Here is a 20,314-nt window from a genome sequence, read left to right as displayed (position 1 = left end):
AGTGGTTAAGGCAATGGGCTCCCACATGGCTGATCATGGCTTGAATCCCAGACCTGGAGACTTGCTTTCTCATTTCCCTCTCTCTCTCTCTTTCTGATCAAATTAAGAAATAATAATAAAAAAATGAAATAAATCTTTTAAAAAAGAATGTATTCACATATTGAAAACTAGATTCACCACAATTAATAAAGAACAATTAGGAAAGTAAAAAGTCTTTTACAAATGTGTTTTATAAATTATACTTCCTTTATGGTCAAAAGTACTAAGGCAAACAGCTTTATTTTTCTGTCAGCAAAGGAAATTAATCAGTGACTACAATAAAAATAATTCTGGTCCCTAATTTACATACAATAAAAGAGGCTGCTATTATCCAGATTTCCATGAGAGACATCAAGAACACCTCAAAGATTCATATGCTGTTCATGGAAAATGAACTGAGTAAAATAATTCACGAACTAAAATATACCAATGGCTTGCTCTGAACACTGTATCTTTAAACTCAGTGCATGTGGTTTTCACTGTCAGATGTCTACTGTTATCAGGCTACAGATATTAAAAACAATGAAAAACATTTCCTGATAACATTTCATTCTGCAAATGCTTACTTTTTTTTTTTTTTTTTCTTAAGAGAGATATTTCTACAGTGTGTGTGCTTCCCGTTCCCAGACAGAGAAGAGGGACAGAAAGTGAGAAATCACCCCCCAGGAGGGATGGCCATGCCACAATCCCTTTTCCTCCATTCTCCCCTTGGGATTTTGGATACACACGTGCCCAGTGTGAGTTTTAAACTGTCAGGTCCAGGACTCGAACTGCGGTCGACTACAAGGAATCCAGCAACGTAATCATTACGCCATTTGGTGGTCCCACAAATGTTAACATTTATTAATTTTTCCAGTGTCAATTGCTGTTTCTAAATTTTGGTATACAAAAGCACAAAACTTTTTTATATCAGAATAAATTATACATTTTAATTATAAAGGATTTCACAGAAAAATATTTTACTTTTAAAAGTTAATTTAAATGAATGCATTTTAGAAACCTAAATCTTTTAGAAATCTGTTCTGAAGTTTTAAAGCAACAATGTAAAGTACTAAGGTGGTTAATAGTTTTATTCAGATTTGGAAATTGATTCATGCTAAAAAGTGGCTATCAATCTTTAAATCAAGAAACTCGATTCCAAGAATATTTTAACTTTTATTAATGAAAAAGTTCCTATCAGATATATTTGACATCATTTTACTTCAAGAATATAAAACACGTAAAGAATAGCCAGTTGCCATCACTGACCTAAGAAATTCTAGTTGGTTGAATTTAAATGATCTGCTCTATCTGGTTTGAAAAACAGGCAGCATTTCATAACTACTATAAAGGTTAGTTAGGAAGGAACCCATTTTCTCTCTTTTAAGAATTATTTAATTTTATTTATTCTTTCATTTATTTTAATTTTACCAGAGACAGACAGACTCACAGAGAGAAGGAAAGTGAGAAAGCAAGCCACCAGACCAGGTCCAGGACTCGAAGCGTGGTTGGCCATGTGGGAGTGTTCAGCACCTTAACCACCATGCCACCTGCTGCCCCCCCCATTTTATTTTCAAAGTGAAGTATACACTGTCCAGGATTCAAGCAGCTGTATCAAATATAAAAGCAATTCAGTGTCTGTGGGAAACACATGGATAAACATGTGGACGGTACCACTGGCAGACGGAGACCCACTGCTTCTGCCTTGCCATCGCCTTGCCTTACCTGAGTTGTAGAAGAGGTCGGGTCTTTCGAGAATATCTCCCTCATGGATGTAGGGCTCAATTCGATCATCGCCGTACAAGTACTGCTCACTCTCATCCATCTGGCGACTCTCTACCATCTCCAGCCACTGAGAGTTATGCCAGCGGAACTTTTCACTCTGAATCCTCTTAGCCCATTCCTCATCATACTCCTGTGGAACACAAATGCATAACTGTTTCTATGTAAGCTTACACCTCAGGTACTTAAATGGCAATACTTTCATCTCAGAAGAACTTTGAGAGCTTTCCTCGGGGTCACAGACGACATGAAAATACCTGTTCACAATTACTTTATATAGCAGTCAATGAAAAGAATTAAATACATACATTAAAAGAGTGTTAGAATTGTCAGTCACTAATGGCAATAGCAAATACTGCAAACCTGTAAATCTCACAAATTCTGAGTTAAACATTATCTAAATATTGCCAAATTTTAGATGCCATTAAGATGTTAGCACCATAGTTATAATTGTATGTGGCACCAATGACAGGTGATTAGCATTAAAATGAAACCTTTTGTTATATCTTTCAGTTTAGAAAACACTAAGGGAAAAAAAGCACTATTAAAGTATTTCTTTTAATTGCTAAAATGGTTTACTATGGAAAATAAATAGCAGCATTTTGTTCCCAGCATGAAATACTCATGTTGTCTTATTCAGTTGTAATTATTTTTTGTCCGAATGTTCTTGGACCATGAACTCCTAAAGAGTAAGATTGTGGCTCCTTTAGTGACAGGTGTATCTGTAACACTTGTCACAAAGTTAGTTCCTGTTGGCTGTTTTTATAGGATAAATAGGCAAATTATGATATAGCAGAAGCAATCTCCCCACTTCTTCCATAAGTTACAGCTACTTCTGACTTGTGTATTCATTCAACAAAGGATAACAGAAATGATGGCATAGATTGTAGGGGAAAAAAAAAAAGGCTTTGGTTATTTCATATCATCCTAACCTTGGACAGTTGGTTTTACAATTCTCTGTTAATCTTTAAACACATGAGGTTATGTTGTCTAAGGAGGAGCTAGAGGAGGGCTGAGCAAAAGCACCATCAAGACTGATAAGAGGTAGACCAACATATTTTATTCAAATGCTGACCAATTTTCAGCCAAAGTTGAGACTCAAATGAAAAACTGTCATCATCAGAGGCCAACAGGTGGTGTAGTGGTTAAGGCGCTAGACTCCCATGTGGCTGACCATGGTTCAAGTCCAGGACCCAGTGTCTTGACAGTCAAGCTGGACACGTGTGTGCCCAAAATCCCAAGAAGAGAACAGAAGAGAAGGAACTATAGGGTGACCATACCTTCTGGGGGGAGGGGGGGTAATTTCTTGTTTTCTGTCTTGCTGTCTCTTTGGTGAGTACACATGTCCTATAGCAAAAATATCTCAAGAACTGCCCTCCCAAAATAAACCCCCAAAATTGTCATAAAAGAATAAATTTCTGGGATTAAGACTAAATCTGAAATCTTACAATAAGTGTAATTATTATAATTTTCTTATTAAAATTTCACTTGTTCAATTTTAACTTTCACATGGTCAACCGGTCTCAGTGTCAGTGTGAGACTGTGCGCTCTGTAACTGTCTTTCTGAAAATGCATACACGCTCCCTTCCACGGAGGCTGGTAAATAGAGGCGTTTTTGGCTATGGCACTGACAATGGCCATTTGCCACAAAATTATCAAGTTTTCCTTCTTCTCTAACAGTTATCCACAACATTTCCATTAGTTGTCAATCTAACTCCTAAAATAATTATTTGAAATAAATTGTATAACATTAAGAGCTACAGTAAATATTAATTCTTACATTTTGCTTTAAAAATAATAAACACTTGGGAACCAGCAGTTAGCGTAATGGCTATGTCGCTGAACTCCCACGTAGTCGACCGCGGTTCGCGTCCCGGACCCGGTGGCTTAAGACTCACACCGGGCGTGTGTGCGTGCGTGCCCAAGATCCCGAGAGGAGAAAGGAGGAGAAGGGATTGCGGCGTGACCATCCCCCCTGGGGGGTGATTTCTCGCTTTCTGTCTCTATGTCTCTCTCTCTAAGCAGATGCCCGCCATGGAAAATCTCTCAAAAAAAAAAAAAAAAAACACTTATTATTCAACTGTGAGAATGTCAGCATTTAAACCACAGGAGGAGATCATTATCCCCAGTTACACTACAATACTAATGTATATTTGAAATTGACTATTCAGGCATAAAGAAATCTAAATGCCATACCTTATTGGGATTATTAAGGTGTCATAGTGATTAGAGATGATGGTAGTTTATATAACCATCTAATCATTGATCACCTGACACATTGTTAGAAAACTTACATGGACAGTATTTAACACATTAGCTGCTGCGGTAATTCAAGTAACAGCTCTCTAAATAGGTGCTATAGCTATCGCCTACGAATGGGAACTTGAAGTCAGGGCACTGAAGTAACTTATCCAGGGTACGCAGCTGGTTGTGGCTATTAGGGCACAGAAAATCTTGGTCCAGCAATAAGAACTGTGCCAGTTCAGAGACTGTGAGTGGGCTGGCTTGCTGACCAGGCAGTGGTGTGAATAAGCAGCTCTGATCTGGCAAGTCACTGTGTAGCACACTGTGCTCGCAATCGTGTGCTCTCTGACCTGGCCAGCCTTGGACAAAGAGAGAACTGGAATATAGTAAGCACAGAGATATCGTTACAAGCAGTTTCATGGGCTACGGTTATTGGTGGTTCAGTTTGGGTTTTCAAAATTAAATCAAAGAATGTGTTGCCTAAATTATGTAACACAGGCACTGTGCTGAGTTTCAAAGTAATTTAGCTTAAATGCTACATGTAACTCTGAACTGCTTTAAAATGCATATGACTTCAAAAGCGTATGTATGGTTCCATACGTGGCTATATATTTGCTCAATTAAATTTAGTTGAAAAAATATTACTGTCATATATTATAAATGGCAAGATGATTTACAAAGAATGATCATAACCTTTACAGGATGAACTTGTTATATCCATTGATACAACATTTAACGCATAAACAAAAAGCAAAATAGTATTTTGCCAAAGCAACTCTCCACAATAACTAGCTTTTTTTGTCTAAGTTAGTCAGTTTCCTCAAACTCCCAGAATATGCCTTATAATAGTAGAAATCATGTTAAATCCACATCAAATATTAGAACTAATATGAGCATTATTGCTTCTTTTAAGCGTAGTTTGGGCCCAGCAGATAACATGATGGTTAAGGCACTGGACTTACATATTGCCAACTGTAGTTCGAAATAAGTGGCTTGAAAGTCACCCAGTGTGTGTGTGTGTGTGTGTGTGTGTGTGTGTGTGTGCACATGTGCTCAGAATCCTGAGAGGAGAATGGAGAAGGGACTATGGCATGGTCATCCCCTCTGAGGGGCAATTTCTTACTTTCCCTCTCTCTGTCTCTGTCCAGTGAGTACGCATGCCCTATGATGAAAATCTTAAAAAAAATGTTGAATCTGATTGAATTATTTGAATAGAGAGGTATTCAAAGATGACAGAAAAACATATGCTCTGATTGTTTCATTACAATTTAAGTTTCAAGCATATTGATTCCTAGTGTAAGAAAAGGAGTTTTAAAATTCAGTCAAGGGACCAGCAGATGGTGTAATGGCTCTATTGCTGGACTCCCATGTAGTCGACCGCGGTTCGAGTCCCGGACCCGGTGGCTTAAACTCACGCCAGGCACGTGTGCATGCACACTCAAGATCCCAAAAGGATACCCAATGCATATAAAATATAAGGTTTGCTATTCTACTAAGAGATAACTTGTTTCCTAAAGATATCTGTTGTTAAAAATAAAATTTAGAGAAACTAAAAAAAAATTTTTCAGAGAGACTTTTGCAGTAGGGTGCATGTGCTTGCCAGAGAGACAGAGAGAGACAGAGAGTGAGAAATTAGCCCCTAGAGGGGATGGTCATGCCGCAATCCCTTCTCCTCCATTCTCCTCTAAGGATTTTGAATACACACACATGCCTGGCATAAGTTTTAAGTTGTTGGGTCCAGGACTTGAACCATGGTCAACTACATGGGAGTCCAGTGACATAAGCAGTACGTTATCTGCTGGTCCTGACAAACTAAAATTTAAATTTTGTTTATTTTAAAAAAGGGCAGGTGATTTAAATTGGGCAGTCTTTTAATTTAACACTGTGAAAGGTCAGAGGTAAGTACCATGTTTAAAAATCCTTATACTATTAATACATAATCATAAAGTACATTTAGCTTAATAAGGAATGAATGCTCTGTGCATGCACATACACACAAACACACATAATTCTTGCTTACTCTGAGTTATCATCTTACAGCCTGATTATCCTAAATTAACAATAAAATATACCTAATAAGTGTAAAAATGGGTGGCAAAGATGTTTGTTCATAAACAATAGCCTTTGTATTAATAACTTCATCCTTATTACCCTTCAAGCGCACAGCAATATTCTTGTTAATCAATTTACACATAAAAGCCTGAGGGTTTTGTTTCTGTTTTTTTCCTTTTTTTTTTTAATTTGCTAGAAGGTGTGTATGCTTCCTGGAGACAGAGAGGGGAAGAGAGACAGCACCAGTCATGGGAAAGATCATGATGCAATCCCCTCTCCTCTATTTCTCCCTCCTTTCAAGATTTTGGGTATGAATGCACAGGCACCTGGCATATTTTTCAAGCTGATGGTCTGGGACTCAAACCCACGTGATTGGCGATGTGGATCCATCTACCTCACCCACCAGGCCAAACCTGAGTTTTTTTTAAAGAGATGACTTACTCTATTTGACAGAGAGCCACACACACAAACCCCAAATATCCATAGCTACCTTTTGGCACTTTGGTAAAAGTGATTTCCTAAGGCAGTGAGTTATTAGCACGTGACCTAGCACCAAATGTAATAAGGCCACCCTTATGCGTTCCTTTAAAACTCTTACTTCTCTCTTTTTATTAGTTTATGACTGAACTACCCTACTGAAGCAGTGAATCTTTTCTTCTTAGAGAGATTTTTGCTATAGGACAGGTGCACTTGCCAGAGAGAGACAGAAAGAGAAATCACCCCTTAAGGGGCATGGCCACACCACAATCTCTTCTCCATTGTCTTCTTGGGATCTTGAGCATGCACACACATGTGCCCGGCATGAGTTTTAAGTTGCTGAGTCTGGGATTTTAACCATGGTCAACTACATGGAAGTCCAGTGATGTAACCATTACACCATCTGCTGGTCCCACATCTCTTAAACATCTTATATCCAGAAAGTATAGTAGTAATGACACAGACTGTAGTGGCATTTTCTTCTTTATAATTTTACTTTAAATTTTAAGTATACTTCTATTATAAAACAATAGGTTTAATTTCTATGACTAACATTATGATTAACATAGGCACTATTACATAAGAATCACAACTGAGGGACCAGAGATGGTGTAACGGTTACATTGTTGGACCCCATGTAGTCGACTGCAGTTCAGGTCCTGGACCTGGCGACTTGAAACTCATACTGGGTGCATGTGTGTGCATGCCCAAAATACTAAGAGGAGAATAGAGGAGGAGGGACTGTGGTGTAGCCTTACCCCTGGGTGGTAATTTTTCACTTTTTGTCTCTGTCTCTCTGCACCCTATAGCAAAAACTCTCTTAAAAAATAAAAAATCACAATAGAGTCTCTGTGGCTGTTTCCTCAGCTCTCTGAAAAAATAACTGCTTTTCCTTCAGGAGATATAGGACAGAATATGTTATTCTCTACCAAACTGTAATCATTTAGGATACTGAAAATTACATCTTGCACAAGCCCCACCAATGATTCCAGGATCCTACTGCAAGGAAACTGCTAAAATGACAAGCAGAGTTTTCCTAAGAGGTGTCCCTGAGTTAACAGGTCTGTGTGGTCAGTTCTTAGTTACAGCTTACACACTGATCAATCAGTATCAGGGTCTTCACAGGTTTTCAATGTCTCAAAGAGTTATAACACGACTTTTTGAAAATAACATTTTGGAATCTCATAATTATAAAAACAGTATGTTCATTGCTGAAATCTGAAAATCACAGAAAACATACTCCAAATGTCTTTACCTTGATAGGTAAAACATTACTATATATTTTAGCACTTTTTTGTGTGTGGATTTTTTTGGGGGGGTAGATTTTTGCCTTAGTGTGCTTGCTGGAGAAAGAGAGAGACAGAGACAGTGAGAGGAGAAAATGAGAAATCACCCCCTGGTGGGATGGCCACGTCACAATCCCTTCTCCTCTATTCTTTTCCCAGGATCTTGGGCATGCACACACACGTGCCCGGCATGATTTTGAAGCCACTGGGTCCAGGAGTTGAACCACAGTTGGCTATGTGGGAGTCCAACAATGTAACTACTATGCCATCTGCTGGCCTCCATATCCCACCAGTATTACTTTATTTCAATACTAATGGATAACTTTGAAAAATATTTAAAACAAATGTTTTTAAAATTGAGATACTAAGTATGAGATATTATTAAGATACTGTATTTGTGCCATAAATGTTGTTCTAGTTTGTAATATTATAGGCTCAGGTATTTAAACATTTACCAAGTAAAGCATATTAGAATGAAATATGCCACGGAAAACACAATACTCATTTAAATATTTCTATGTCTCTTTTCCCCTAGTGTAAACATTAGTTTGAATGATCCTTATGTTTCTGAAAAGGCTTATCAAATTTCTTGAAAATATTTTTGGTTATTGGCATTGAAGTTCTATTTAGCAAATGCAGTAATTGATAGACTAACACAATGGTTCCAAGAGCTTTGGGTTTCAGGGAAGGCTCACAAGCACATTTTGGGAACTGAAATTAAAAGTAAATCAACTGCGGGGCCAGCAGTTAGCGTAATGGCTATGTCGCTGGATTCCTATGTAGTAGACTGTGGTTCGCGTCCCGGACCCGGTGGCTTCACACTCACGCCCGGCGCATATGTGTGTGTGCCCAAGATCCCGAGAGGAGAATGGAGAAGGTATTGTGGCGTGGCCATCCCCGCTGGGGGGTGATTTCTCGCTTTCTGTCTCTCTGTCTCTGTCTGTCTGGTGAGCACACACACCCTATGGCAAAAACCTCTCCAAAAAAAAAAAAAGTACATCAACTGCTACCTTCTATTATTGTTTTATAAAAGAAAGGCCTTTTCCCCCCAGCTTATGAAAGTAACGATTTTTTATTTTGATTAATTTCTCAATGTCTAGAACAATATAATGCCAGTTTTTAACGGCAAAAATTTGGTTCAACTGAAAGTTCATAATGCTACAGAGAACTATTACTGTTTCCAGGAAGTAGTTAACAGCTGGAAAGAGAACACACAACTTTCTAGCAGTTTGGTAACTTACAGTACAGACCTAGCCTGAAAAATGGCACGAACACTAGCTGGTGACAGAAGTGAGAAATGGGAAACAAGATGTGAGTGCCAAAGGAGATATGTATGCGCGCGCGCACACACACACACACACACATACACATATGTGAAGACGATGAATGGACCAAACAGAGCTACAAAAGGATCTTAAGGGATAATTCTAAAAAAGGGAACCAAATATTTTACTCAAATGCATTTTAGAGCTAAGAAAGGCCATTTTTATACTAACAAATGTGAGAAAAAATATCTTAGAATAAATAGTACATTCTCAATATAAAATACATAACAACTTTATATCCTGTCTCCCTGGTCTCCCCAAAACATACACCTTTTTCCTTTTTTTAATTTTTTTCCTCCTTTCAATGAAAACTGTAAAAGCCTTATCATATTCATGAACCATCACTCTGGAATCCCTAACTTCAGCCATCTTAATAAATATACCACAGTATAAAAGTCATGGAAAGTTACAGTTCCTTTGTGTCTTGAAAGTCTTAATTCTACACAAAGAGGTGTGGTATTATCTGTTGAAGACATTTTGTAGTTTTATCAACTGTTCTAGGGAGAAATGTTCACCTGTTGAAATATCCATTTTGTAAGACAAATAATAATGTGATTGAATGTGTGGAAGAAAATGAAATGAAGAAAAAATTTAAAAATGTATACATATATATAAAAGAAATACTAAGATAAAACTAAAAAAAAAAAAACCCAAACCAACCAAGAAACAAAAAACCAAAAAACAAAGTCTTAATTCTATAGAGTGGAGTACAACAGAGGCCTTGGGCTAGGTGTCAGAAGGCCTGAGCTCTGGTTCCAGCTCTACTACGCACTGCAGTGTGCAACTTTCTAGAGGTATTTTAATCTCTCAGCCTCAGATTTTTCATTTGTAAAATGAATCAAACCTAAGACCTACTGAAGTTCTAAAATTCTGTAAAAACCCAAAGTCAATAGCATTACTTCAATTCAGAAATACTGGTGATATATACAGTTTCTTCTAAAAAGTAAAATAGTGCCTCTAAATGAATATCTAGTGTCAACAATTTTTAATAAATTCAACATGTATCAACTAAAGTCGATTCCCTCTAACTCCCCTTCTCTGAGCTCTATGCCCCTCTTATTTCCTTCCCACACCCTTGATATCAGGAAAATAACAGTGAGAATTCAGGGATATCACTGCTCAATCATAGCCAAGACATGTCATAAAAACTTATCAAACTTTTGGGGAAACAGTCTAGGGATGAAGCTGTTTATCCTTCACTTCTGAAATACTTCTCTGCATAAGGAGTCTATTCTGGTGCCCTGGCCTTGAGATTTGAGTTTATCCTGTACTTAAAGAAAAACCTGCTTTGTCTTTCATTTTCTTTTCTTTTTAGCTCCTGCCATTAGGATCTGAAGCACTCAGTTTCCATAAATTCTCAAGTGTCATGAAAGACTTATGGTTTGATTTTACATGGAATGTGCCATCCTTTTTGAAGTCCAACATCACTTTGTTTACTTCTTCCCCACTGAAACATCCGAAGCTGTAAGCAGCCTATTATCAGAGCCTGCTCACTATCAGGAAAACGCTTTGTCACTGGCTTCCGTCACACTTTGTATCTGATTAACACACCATAGGATGCAGAGCCACACAGATCTGCTTTGTGTTCTAACACAACTGATGGAAAACAGATTTTCCTTTCTCCTTTAATGTGGCAGTCCCCTAATTGAGACTGTGATATGGTTTATTTAATACAATTTTTCATACTAAATTAAAGTAAGTCTAGAGCATTTTAGTTGCTTAAGGTTAAGGTAGTTGCTAAAAAGATGCTTTGTATATCTTGGAAGATATTTCAGCCAATTTTATAAATATATACATATTGAAACATATAATTAAACACACAGATAATAAAGTTGTTAACTTTTATGCACATTCTATTTCTCATCAGAATTATTCTGAATGTTGACCTTTAGTCTTGACTGTGGCATTTTATAACCAGACCTCAAAGTTAAATTACCTTCTCAAACAACCTCTGCTTAAAGCAATAAGAAGCTAACCTGTGCAACATCATTTAAAATATTACATCATGTCAGACCACAAAGTGAAAAATACAACTACAATTTATTTAAGCAAGAAATCATGATTTTTCTCTTTCCTACTATGCTTAGATTTAATTCCAATTGTTGCCATTTTTTAAAAAGAAACATGCATTAAAAACATACAGGGAATATACATATACATTCACATATTGATAAATTTGTGTGTGCATTTAAGTTCTAACAAGCCAGAAAAATATCCTAAATTTTTGTCATTTCGTTCACAGAATATAGAAATGAACTATAAAAAAGAAACATCTCATTAAAAATCCAATCTGTATGGAACTAAGACATAAAAATTAAACTTACAGTGAGAAATGGCAATTTACAAAGAATGCGAAACAAGCAAGAAGCAATTCTACCCACTTTGGAAAGAGATGGTAGAAGTTTCTGCCAACAGCTCACCTGGGGGCCAGGAGGTGGCATTGGTGGTTAAGTGCTAGACACTCCCATATGGCCAACTGAGGTTTGAGTCCCGGACCTGGTGGCTTGCTTTCTCACTTTCTTTCTCAAACTCTCTCTGTGTCTCTGGTCAAATTAAAATAAATAAATGCATAAACAAAATTAAAATAAATAATTCAAAAAAAAAAAAGAAAATTTGTGCTTTATGCCCATACCCAACCTGTTAACAGTGACTACCAAACTACTCCTTTTACCCAATTCCTGCCCATTCTCTGCCTCTGAAAGCCTGAGTTTCAGTGCTAACCCTAATCTGAATCCTATAAAACCTTGCCTATAACTTATTTTCAAGAGATTGTGTGATGCTCTTGTTGCTGGTAAGACCACTTAAAATATTTTTTCCTTTATTTATGATAAAGTATGTGCACATGAGAGAGTACGTACAAAGAGAAAGACATGAGAGCACCCTCTGCAAAGTCAGGTCGCACCATGATACCCTTCTTCCAGTTCTCCAGCCTACAGAGCTTGGGAACTTGCTCTCACGTCCAAGGTGTTTCCGGTGGACCAGGCAGGCATTCAAATAGTGGGATTTAGCTTTCCTTGAGCAGGAACTACCACGGTGCTATGGTCTCTTAATAAACTCAGTTTTTTAAAAAATTAATTAATTAATTATATTTATTTATTTATTTTTATTTCTATTTATTCATTTGCATTCATTCACTGTACATCATTACAACATACAAAATGAGATTTTCCATCCAGAGTACACTGTATATTTTCTCAATCAAGCGCATCAACAAACATGTTATTGTCAGCAGATGATCTTCCATTTCTTGTTTTCTGTATGCTTAGCTTTTTTCCCCCCCCATCCTTGATTCCCTATCTCTTACCCTCTGCCATCTCCCATTCTCCTTCCCCACTGTCTCTGGTATCTATGTTTGCTTTCTATACTGTTTCCCCCCCCATTTTATTGAATCACCAAAGACCCTAAGCAATCCAAATACCATCATAGCAAACACAGGTGACACACACATTTCCATGAGCCCTATCAAGTAGCACCTAACTGGGGCTACATATCCTACTGCAGTCATTGAATAGATATATTTTGTTTTCCTGAAACTCTTTTTTGTAACTCAATTTACATTCCTTCTCTAGGCATCATCACAGCACACAAAATGCGATCTCCCATCCAGTACACACTGCATAGTGACTCAATCATGCACATTACAAAAAATATAAATTTCCACTTCTAGTTGCTAGAATTAATTCCACCCCTCTTTCTGACCCTCTGTCCCTTCCCACCCTCCTCTCACACCACCTCTAGTGTCCAAAATTGTCCTCCATTCCCTTCCCACCCACATTGCATTGATCACACAATTTCCTACATAACCTGACTACTTTCAAAGGTGAGTTCCCTCGTTACTACTAAGAAAACCAGTTTTAACTTAAATCAAAGAACCGCCAAGGAACTTTGCTTAAAGCCCGGAAACAGGTTAGGATTCTGTTCAAATGGTAGGTGCATGAACCTATCAGTCTCATATACTTTTATCTTCTGTTCTGGTTCAATTTTCCTGATTAAATTCTGGGATATAGTATTCAACTCCAGACTTGTCCCTATGATTAAGTTAGCTACTTTCTCAGTTTTTGGACTCTTATTTCCATGTATCTGCGTTTAGTTTTCCTGATACAGCACATCCTTGAGAACTTCTTGGAGGTCTGGTCTGGTGCTGGTAAATTCTTTCAGGTTTTGTTTATCTGAGAATGTTCTTGTCTTTTCTTCCCACCTGAAAGATAATCTTGCCGGATACAGTATTCTTGGCTGAAACTGCTTCTCTCTTAACACTTGGAATATATTTTCCCATTCTCTCCTCGCTTTTATTGTTTCTGATGAGAGATCTGCTGTTAGCCTGATGGGATGTCCTTTGTAGGTAACTTGCTGTTTTTCTCTTGCTAATCTTAGTATCTTGTCTTTGTCTGCAGTTTTGGTCAACCTGGCTATAATGTGTCTTGGAGAAGATCTTCTTGGGTTGATTCTATTTGGGGTCCTTTGTATTTCCTGGGACTGGATCTTCGAATGCCTCTCTAGGTTTGGAAAGTTTTCTTGCAGGATTTCATGGAATAGATTATCAATGCCCTTATGGGTTTCTTCACCTTCTGGAATGCCAATTATCTGGATATTTGGATGTTTGATGGTATCCAGTACTTCTCGCATATCATTCTCAAATTTTTGGGCCATTTTCTCAGTCTTCGTGGTGGATTTTTCTAGGCCAGCCATTTTCTCTTCTACATCTGAGATTCTATTTTCTGAATGATCTAGTCTGCTTTTAATACTCTCAAGGGAGATTTTGACTTCTTGTATTATAGACTTCATCTCTAGCAGTTCCATTTGAGTCTTTTGTAAACTGTGTAATTCCTCTTTTAGATCTAGCAAGAATTTCCTCATCTCCTGGAACTCGTCAACTTCTTTCTCCTTTCTCTTTAGCAGTTCGTTCTCTCTCTTCTCTTCCAACTCTGTTAGCTTCGACATTATGAATGCTCAAAATTCCTTATCAGACATTTCCATGATTTTCACAAACTGCTTGTAGATGAAGAAGAGTTACTTTTTTCCCTTGGAGGAGAGGTGTTTTCTTGTTTTCCCATATTTCTCGTGAACCGGCGGTGATTTCTTGTCATCAGGTGGATGGTGCGTTTCTTTCAAATTCTTGAAGTTCAGTCTAAATGTTCAGGAGCAAGCAGAGGTGATCTAGAATCTCTTTGCTGTTCGCTAGCTCGTTTGTTGGAGGCTGTATTAGCAGTAGAACATCTTCATTCCTTGAAAAATCTAGTTCGCTGACACCATGTGGAACCTTCTGCTGAAGCTAAACTCAGTTTTTTGACAAGATTATTAATAAACTCAGTTTTTTGACAAGACTATTAATAAACTCAGTTTTCTGTCCGACATAGACTTTTTTAGCCGTCTTTGTGGGGACCATACCAACTGATGATGAGGGGGCTATATTTAAATATGGCTAATCTAATTTAAACAATCTACCCTTATTAAATACAAACAATCTTGTCTTTTTGGAATGAAGACAGCACTGTGTTTTCCTGATTAAAATACTAGAGCTAGGAATTAATTCCAGATTAAAATATACACTATCCACTTACAATCAGAATTAGAGAGGAAGAGCTACTAGTCAGAATCTCTGTGACACAAGTCTGCACCACACAGCAGTCTGCCACCAGCTGGAAGGCCAAAAGACATTAGTGCTTTACCGGAGAACTAGCTATATCCCTTTCCCACAAATGCCCTGCAGACATAGTGTGTCATTAGTACAGGACATCTGTTGGTATGGCTCTGTGTTGCTGGGGTTCCTGCTTCTGGAAGGCCAGACCATGTGCTTAGATGACAATGAAAGAAGTCCTTAGGTGCAGTCCATAGTTAATGTGTGGGGAGTTATGCTCCATCTCTATGAAGCAGAATATCTACTGTATATAAATTACTAGAGAGAGATTTTTGCTATAGGGCACTGGAGAGAGAGAGACAGAGAGACAAAAAGTGAGAAATCACCCTCCAGGGGGCATGGCCATGCCCCAATCCCTTCTTCATTCTCGTCCCAGGATCTTGGGCATGCACGAACATGTGCCCAGCATGAGTTTTAAGCTGCCGGGTCTGGGCCCCAAACTGCAGTTGACTACATGGGAGTCCAGTGACATAACCATTATGCCATCTGCTGGCCCCACAATTCTAATTATTTCTTTATATTGGTATAGACTTTGGGCTATAATTCAATGCAATAGTACTCTGTTGCTCAAATCAGTCCATCTTTGGCCACTGGGAGCTTTTTACGTTGCCTCCTGTGTTCTTCTGGCATCCTTTCATCACGGTGGGTATTCTGTCTTCATTTATTTTTAGCACAACCTAATTTCTGACACAAGATGTTTCAAGCTTTCAGGCTCATTTTTGTATTTCCTGTCCCAGTCATTTTCAAAGAACACTTTTTTTACTTTGGCAAAGAATATTAGAAATCAAGATGTGGGTACTAGCTTTGCATTTTGCAACATGGTGCATTGCTTCTAGAACTCTGAGCTGACAGAGCAGAGCGTGAGAATATATGTATGTACACTAACTGATGTATATACACAGATTTACAACTATTTCTGTACACAGCATCTGTATATTAAGCTAACTATGATTTCACACTGATGCCTTCAACTCTGAATTTTTGAGATTCTCAAATACTACACAGAATGGTGAAGAGTAGCAAAGGATAAAAATCTAAGTGCATTTTTAGATTTCCAGCTCAGATGTGCACTCTATTCATGATTCCCAAGATGTGGAGAGCAGACAATGACTGCTGCCTCCTAGTACACTAATTCCCTTGGGACCAAGTAGGTAGGCTCCTGTCTGCCTTCCACTCGGCGCTGCACCTACACCTTCCTGGGCTCCCCTCACAGAGGTGACAACTGGCTGATGAGGCCACATGAGAGTGCACCATGCAGTGCAAGTCATATACCTCCGGCACACGGAGCACTACCACCGCATGTCTGCTCCGATTCATCAACCGAGGGCTCGGGTCCAACTACATTAAACAAATCATCACTAGTATAATGTCTGCATAATTTTGGGAACAAGTTTTTACTGCAGAAGGTGTATTTCCCTAAGGCTTGTGAGGCATCTAATTCTTCTTAGTATTATTCCACACTGTCTTCAATGGCAAAGATGCTTGTCTTCTTAAAGATAAATTGCTTTAAGCTACAAATACTTTTTAGATTTTAAAATTATACAATACTATCTTACTGAGAAATTCTAGAAAATCAAATGCTACAGTTAAACAGTTTTGAGAGATCATCTGCTATTCTAGGTAGATTTCTACCAAACTATTTAAAAAGTTTATTTTTCCTTACTATTGCTAAATGGATAGCAACTTTGCATTCTCCCTTGACAGTCTTTTTCAAGTATTTCATCATCTTTGCTCTGTCTAATCAGTTTTTCTTACTTCAAATTAAGTCAATTTCCTCTTGTTCTACTCTTGGAAAAGACTAAGTCGACAAGCAATTAAATCTTCAGTTCTGATTATTTAATAAAACCTTGGTTCAAAAAACCAAAGACTGGTAGCTACTTCCCATGTGGAACAGAGCAGCTGTCTGTGTACTGATGCATTAAAAGGCTCACTCCTCAAATTTCTCCTAAACGAGGAGCTCATCAAGGCAGAAGTATAACTTTGGTCAGAGTAACCTAGAAATCGAGTCCAAACTGAAATATGTCACCAGAGGACCAAAACATGAGTAACTTAACAGATAAGCATTTTTTCCCACACTAGAAAGGGCAATGTCTTGTTTACTACAGGCCCTAATCAAGGTCATTCAGGTACTCTCCTATTCTGATGACTGCCCTGACATGAAGTTCAAAAATACTAAATTCAGGCATTTTGTTGAATATCTTCAAATATGAACTGGAAATATTGGGTTGTCTGTGCAGTTCTGCATAGAAAATGTAGAAATCATCGTGACATTCCTGATGACCTAATCGTAGTATGCCTGGGCAAAATATATACTCAAAATAACTTTACACAATTAAATTCCAAACAGTAAATGGATTATCTTCCCATGTTATTTTAGAAATGTAAATGAAAATAACATACATATTTAACTATGCCAAAGAACTGGAATGATGGCCTGCATATTTAATCTACATATAATCTCCTCACCAAGGTCTGAGTTTTGATCTAGCTTAAACAAAAATACATACTGAGTAATCATATGTTAGAGGCTTCATATACATATTTCTCTAGTCCTTACAAAACTCTCTAATCCTCAGAAGCTTCACTGTAAACTGGTCTCCAAAAAGTTGTCTGAGATATTCAACAGGTGAGAGAGAGAACAAGAATCCGTTTTAGTCTAGATGAAATATCCCATTAGATCAAGCTGTCATTTCACGGAGGCCAAAGATTAAATTTAAACCCTTATCCCACTGAGAAGAGGAGAAAATGTGAGAAGAAACTTCCGTTCTGCTATCTACTAAACTTCCCTGCTATCTAGTCAAAATTAGCACAGTTCTCTACTATCTAGATAAAAATGTACTAAGGTCTTGAGCTTTGTAGAAGGAAAACAGAAGGTGGGGGTTTCCACAGCTTCGTGCCTTTTGAGTAGCTGTACTGGATTTCTCCTCTAAGGAACTTGGCCATGAATTTGACTCAGTTGAGCAGCACAAAGGACGTAAAAATTAAACGAATCATCCATATGTGAATACCTTCAAGTATTTTATACACCAAGTTTACTTTTTTCCTTTTTATAAGATTGGTAATTCTACACATTTGCTGTGGTACTATGTGATTTTTCCATACAAGATTACAGTGCGCAGTGATTAAAGCAGGACAATTAGTACACCTTCATTTCATTCATTTGTCATTGCTTTGTGTTGGGAAAATTCAGAATCCTTCTTTACCCTTACTGTAACCCCTACGGGAGATTCTTGTTAACTATATTCTCCTTACTGTATCTTATAACAGTAGTATTGCTCCTCTTAGCTGTAATTTTGTTTCTGTTAATCAACATTCCTCTATTCCCCTCTCCCCTCAATCTTTCCCAGTCTCTACTACTCATGTTTTAACTCTCTAGTCTTAAGTCATTTTTTCTGTTTCTACATATGAGGGAGAACAAGTGGTATCTCTCTTTCTGTGCCTGGCTTATTTCATATAACATACAGTCTTCTAGACTTGCCCATTTAACCTCAAATGATGGTTCATCCCTTTTAATGGATAATATTTCACTGTGTGTGTGTATATATATAACTCATGTATTTATACACGTATATATTTTTATGTTCGATTAAATGTATATAATTATGTGTGTATATATTTTTACATACACACACAGACATATACACACACATCATTTAAAAATTCATTTCATTTATCCAAAATGTTGATGAACACTCCTATGTGTACTATAGAATGTAGTGAACCTATTTTCAGAACCTATGGTTACTGAAAATAGTGCTGCAATAAATGTCAGGGTGCAGGTATCTTTATGACAACTGATTTCTTTTCCTTTGGATATATTTCTAGTAGTGAGATTGTTGGTAATACAGCGGTTCTATTTTTAGTTTTCTCAGGAACTTCCATGCTATTTTCCACAATGGCTATACTAATTTACAGCCCTATCAACGGTGTAAACGTGTGTTCCTTCCTTATATCCATGCCAGCATTTGTGATTTTTTAATATATTTGATAAGTCATTGTAACTAGGGTGAGATGATATATCACTGTGGTTTTGTCTTGCATTTCCCTAATGATTAGTGATGTTAATTGTGTACTCTGTAAAATGCTAAGAGTGGGGTGAAGTCTCTAACAATTAAAATTTTCTCTTTAACTATAGTATATACATGTATCTGGTGTGTTTTTCAAAACTCTGAGGCTGGGATTCAAACCATGTGGTCAGACATGTGGGATTCAGCTCCCTTAGCCACTAGGCTATGAGGCTGGCCCTTTTCTACCTTTTTTGAGATACCTTTCTTGAAGAAAGATCTTTTTTGTGAGTCTTTAGTGTGGATTAGGTGAGGTGTTTGGTTTTAAGTGGGCACAGTAGTGGAGTGTCTGTGGTATTTCTTCTGTTGTATCCACGGTCAGTGGTGTCTTTGAGTGCTTCAGTAATACAGACTTCAAGTACTTGTGGTATTCATGGTATAGATTTGCTGGGGGTGAGAATAACGCAGTAAACCACTTAGCTGTAAACAGCAATGGGGCCAAACGCACTGGTCAGCTATTTCTAGGAGTTCCGTCAAGCTCAGCAGTGGAGAGGGAGCAGTCGCCTGGTACAGCAAGACTTAACATGCCAGCCTGCAGTGTCTGGAGGGCTCTTGGTGAAAAGTGGGGTCCTGTGTGCTGCGACTGCAGCAGGTTCTGAGCTCAATGTTAAAGTTGCGGCCACTTGAATCTGGAGGGCTCCTGTGAGGGACACCAACTCATGTTCTAAACTGTGGTGCATACCACACTCAACATCAGAGGCCTTCAAAGCCTGGAGGGCTCCCAAAGAAAGCAGAGGCCCTTTCATTGGAGCCTCTGAGTAAGCTGGGCTCCTAGCAGAGTCCAACAGGTTTTGGAAGGCTCCCACAGAGTGGAGGGACCCTTGTGCTGGAACTGCTACTTGAGCTAAGCTCATGGGGATAGTAGCTGCAGTGTCTAGAAGGCTCTTGAAGGGGAGAAGGGCCACGTGTGCCAGCTATAGCACAACTCAGGTTTAGGTCAAGTTTGGGTAGGTGGGTCCGAGCCTGGAGGGACCCCATAGAGGGCAGGGGCACTCCTGCAGGAGTGTTAGCCAGGCTTGGCTATGGTGCTCTTGTGTTTGTTTACCTGTCTCTGGGAGTGTTCCTATTGCTGTGCTGGTCATCTGTGTCACAGAGCAAATAATGCTATATGGAGTGGGGTGCCAGTGTCATAGTCCTATTGCTCAGTCAAGATGGAGTGGCAGCTCTAGCTGCTCATGTGGGTTTGATGGGATTTGGGCAGGTTTCTCAGGGTTGTGAAGACATGCAGGATATTGGTCCTTGAGGCTTGTTCTACTCTTGCGGTCGGTTTGTTTCTAAATGGTGCAGCTTTATAACGGATGAAGTCTTAGGAAATGGGGTCCTGGTCAATCTCCTTCCTTTCATGAGGCCAGAGGCTGTGCAGTACACTGACCCAGGTAGTGAGGAATGCTGGCTATACATAGTGGCATCAGAGGCTAAGGGGCTCTC

At 38.3% G+C, this 20,314-nt stretch overlaps 1 protein-coding gene across 1 annotated transcript in view; it reads right to left on the bottom strand.

Annotated features, from left to right (window-relative positions):
- Positions 1-20,314, bottom strand: part of KIFAP3 (kinesin associated protein 3) — a 210,846-nt gene that overhangs the window by 40,022 nt on the left and 150,510 nt on the right. Inside the window, exon 20 of the mRNA XM_027772485.1 lies at positions 1,744-1,933. Coding sequence (XP_027628286.1) covers positions 1,744-1,933 — 190 coding nt within the window. The remainder of the gene's footprint in view (positions 1-1,743; positions 1,934-20,314) is intronic.

Source organism: Tupaia chinensis, unplaced genomic scaffold, assembly GCF_000334495.1.
Source record: "Tupaia chinensis unplaced genomic scaffold, TupChi_1.0 Scaffold000278_1, whole genome shotgun sequence".
Taxonomy (NCBI): domain Eukaryota; kingdom Metazoa; phylum Chordata; class Mammalia; order Scandentia; family Tupaiidae; genus Tupaia; species Tupaia belangeri.
The sequence above is the reverse complement of the archived record's forward strand: the minus strand, read 5'-3'. Positions and strand labels throughout refer to the sequence as shown.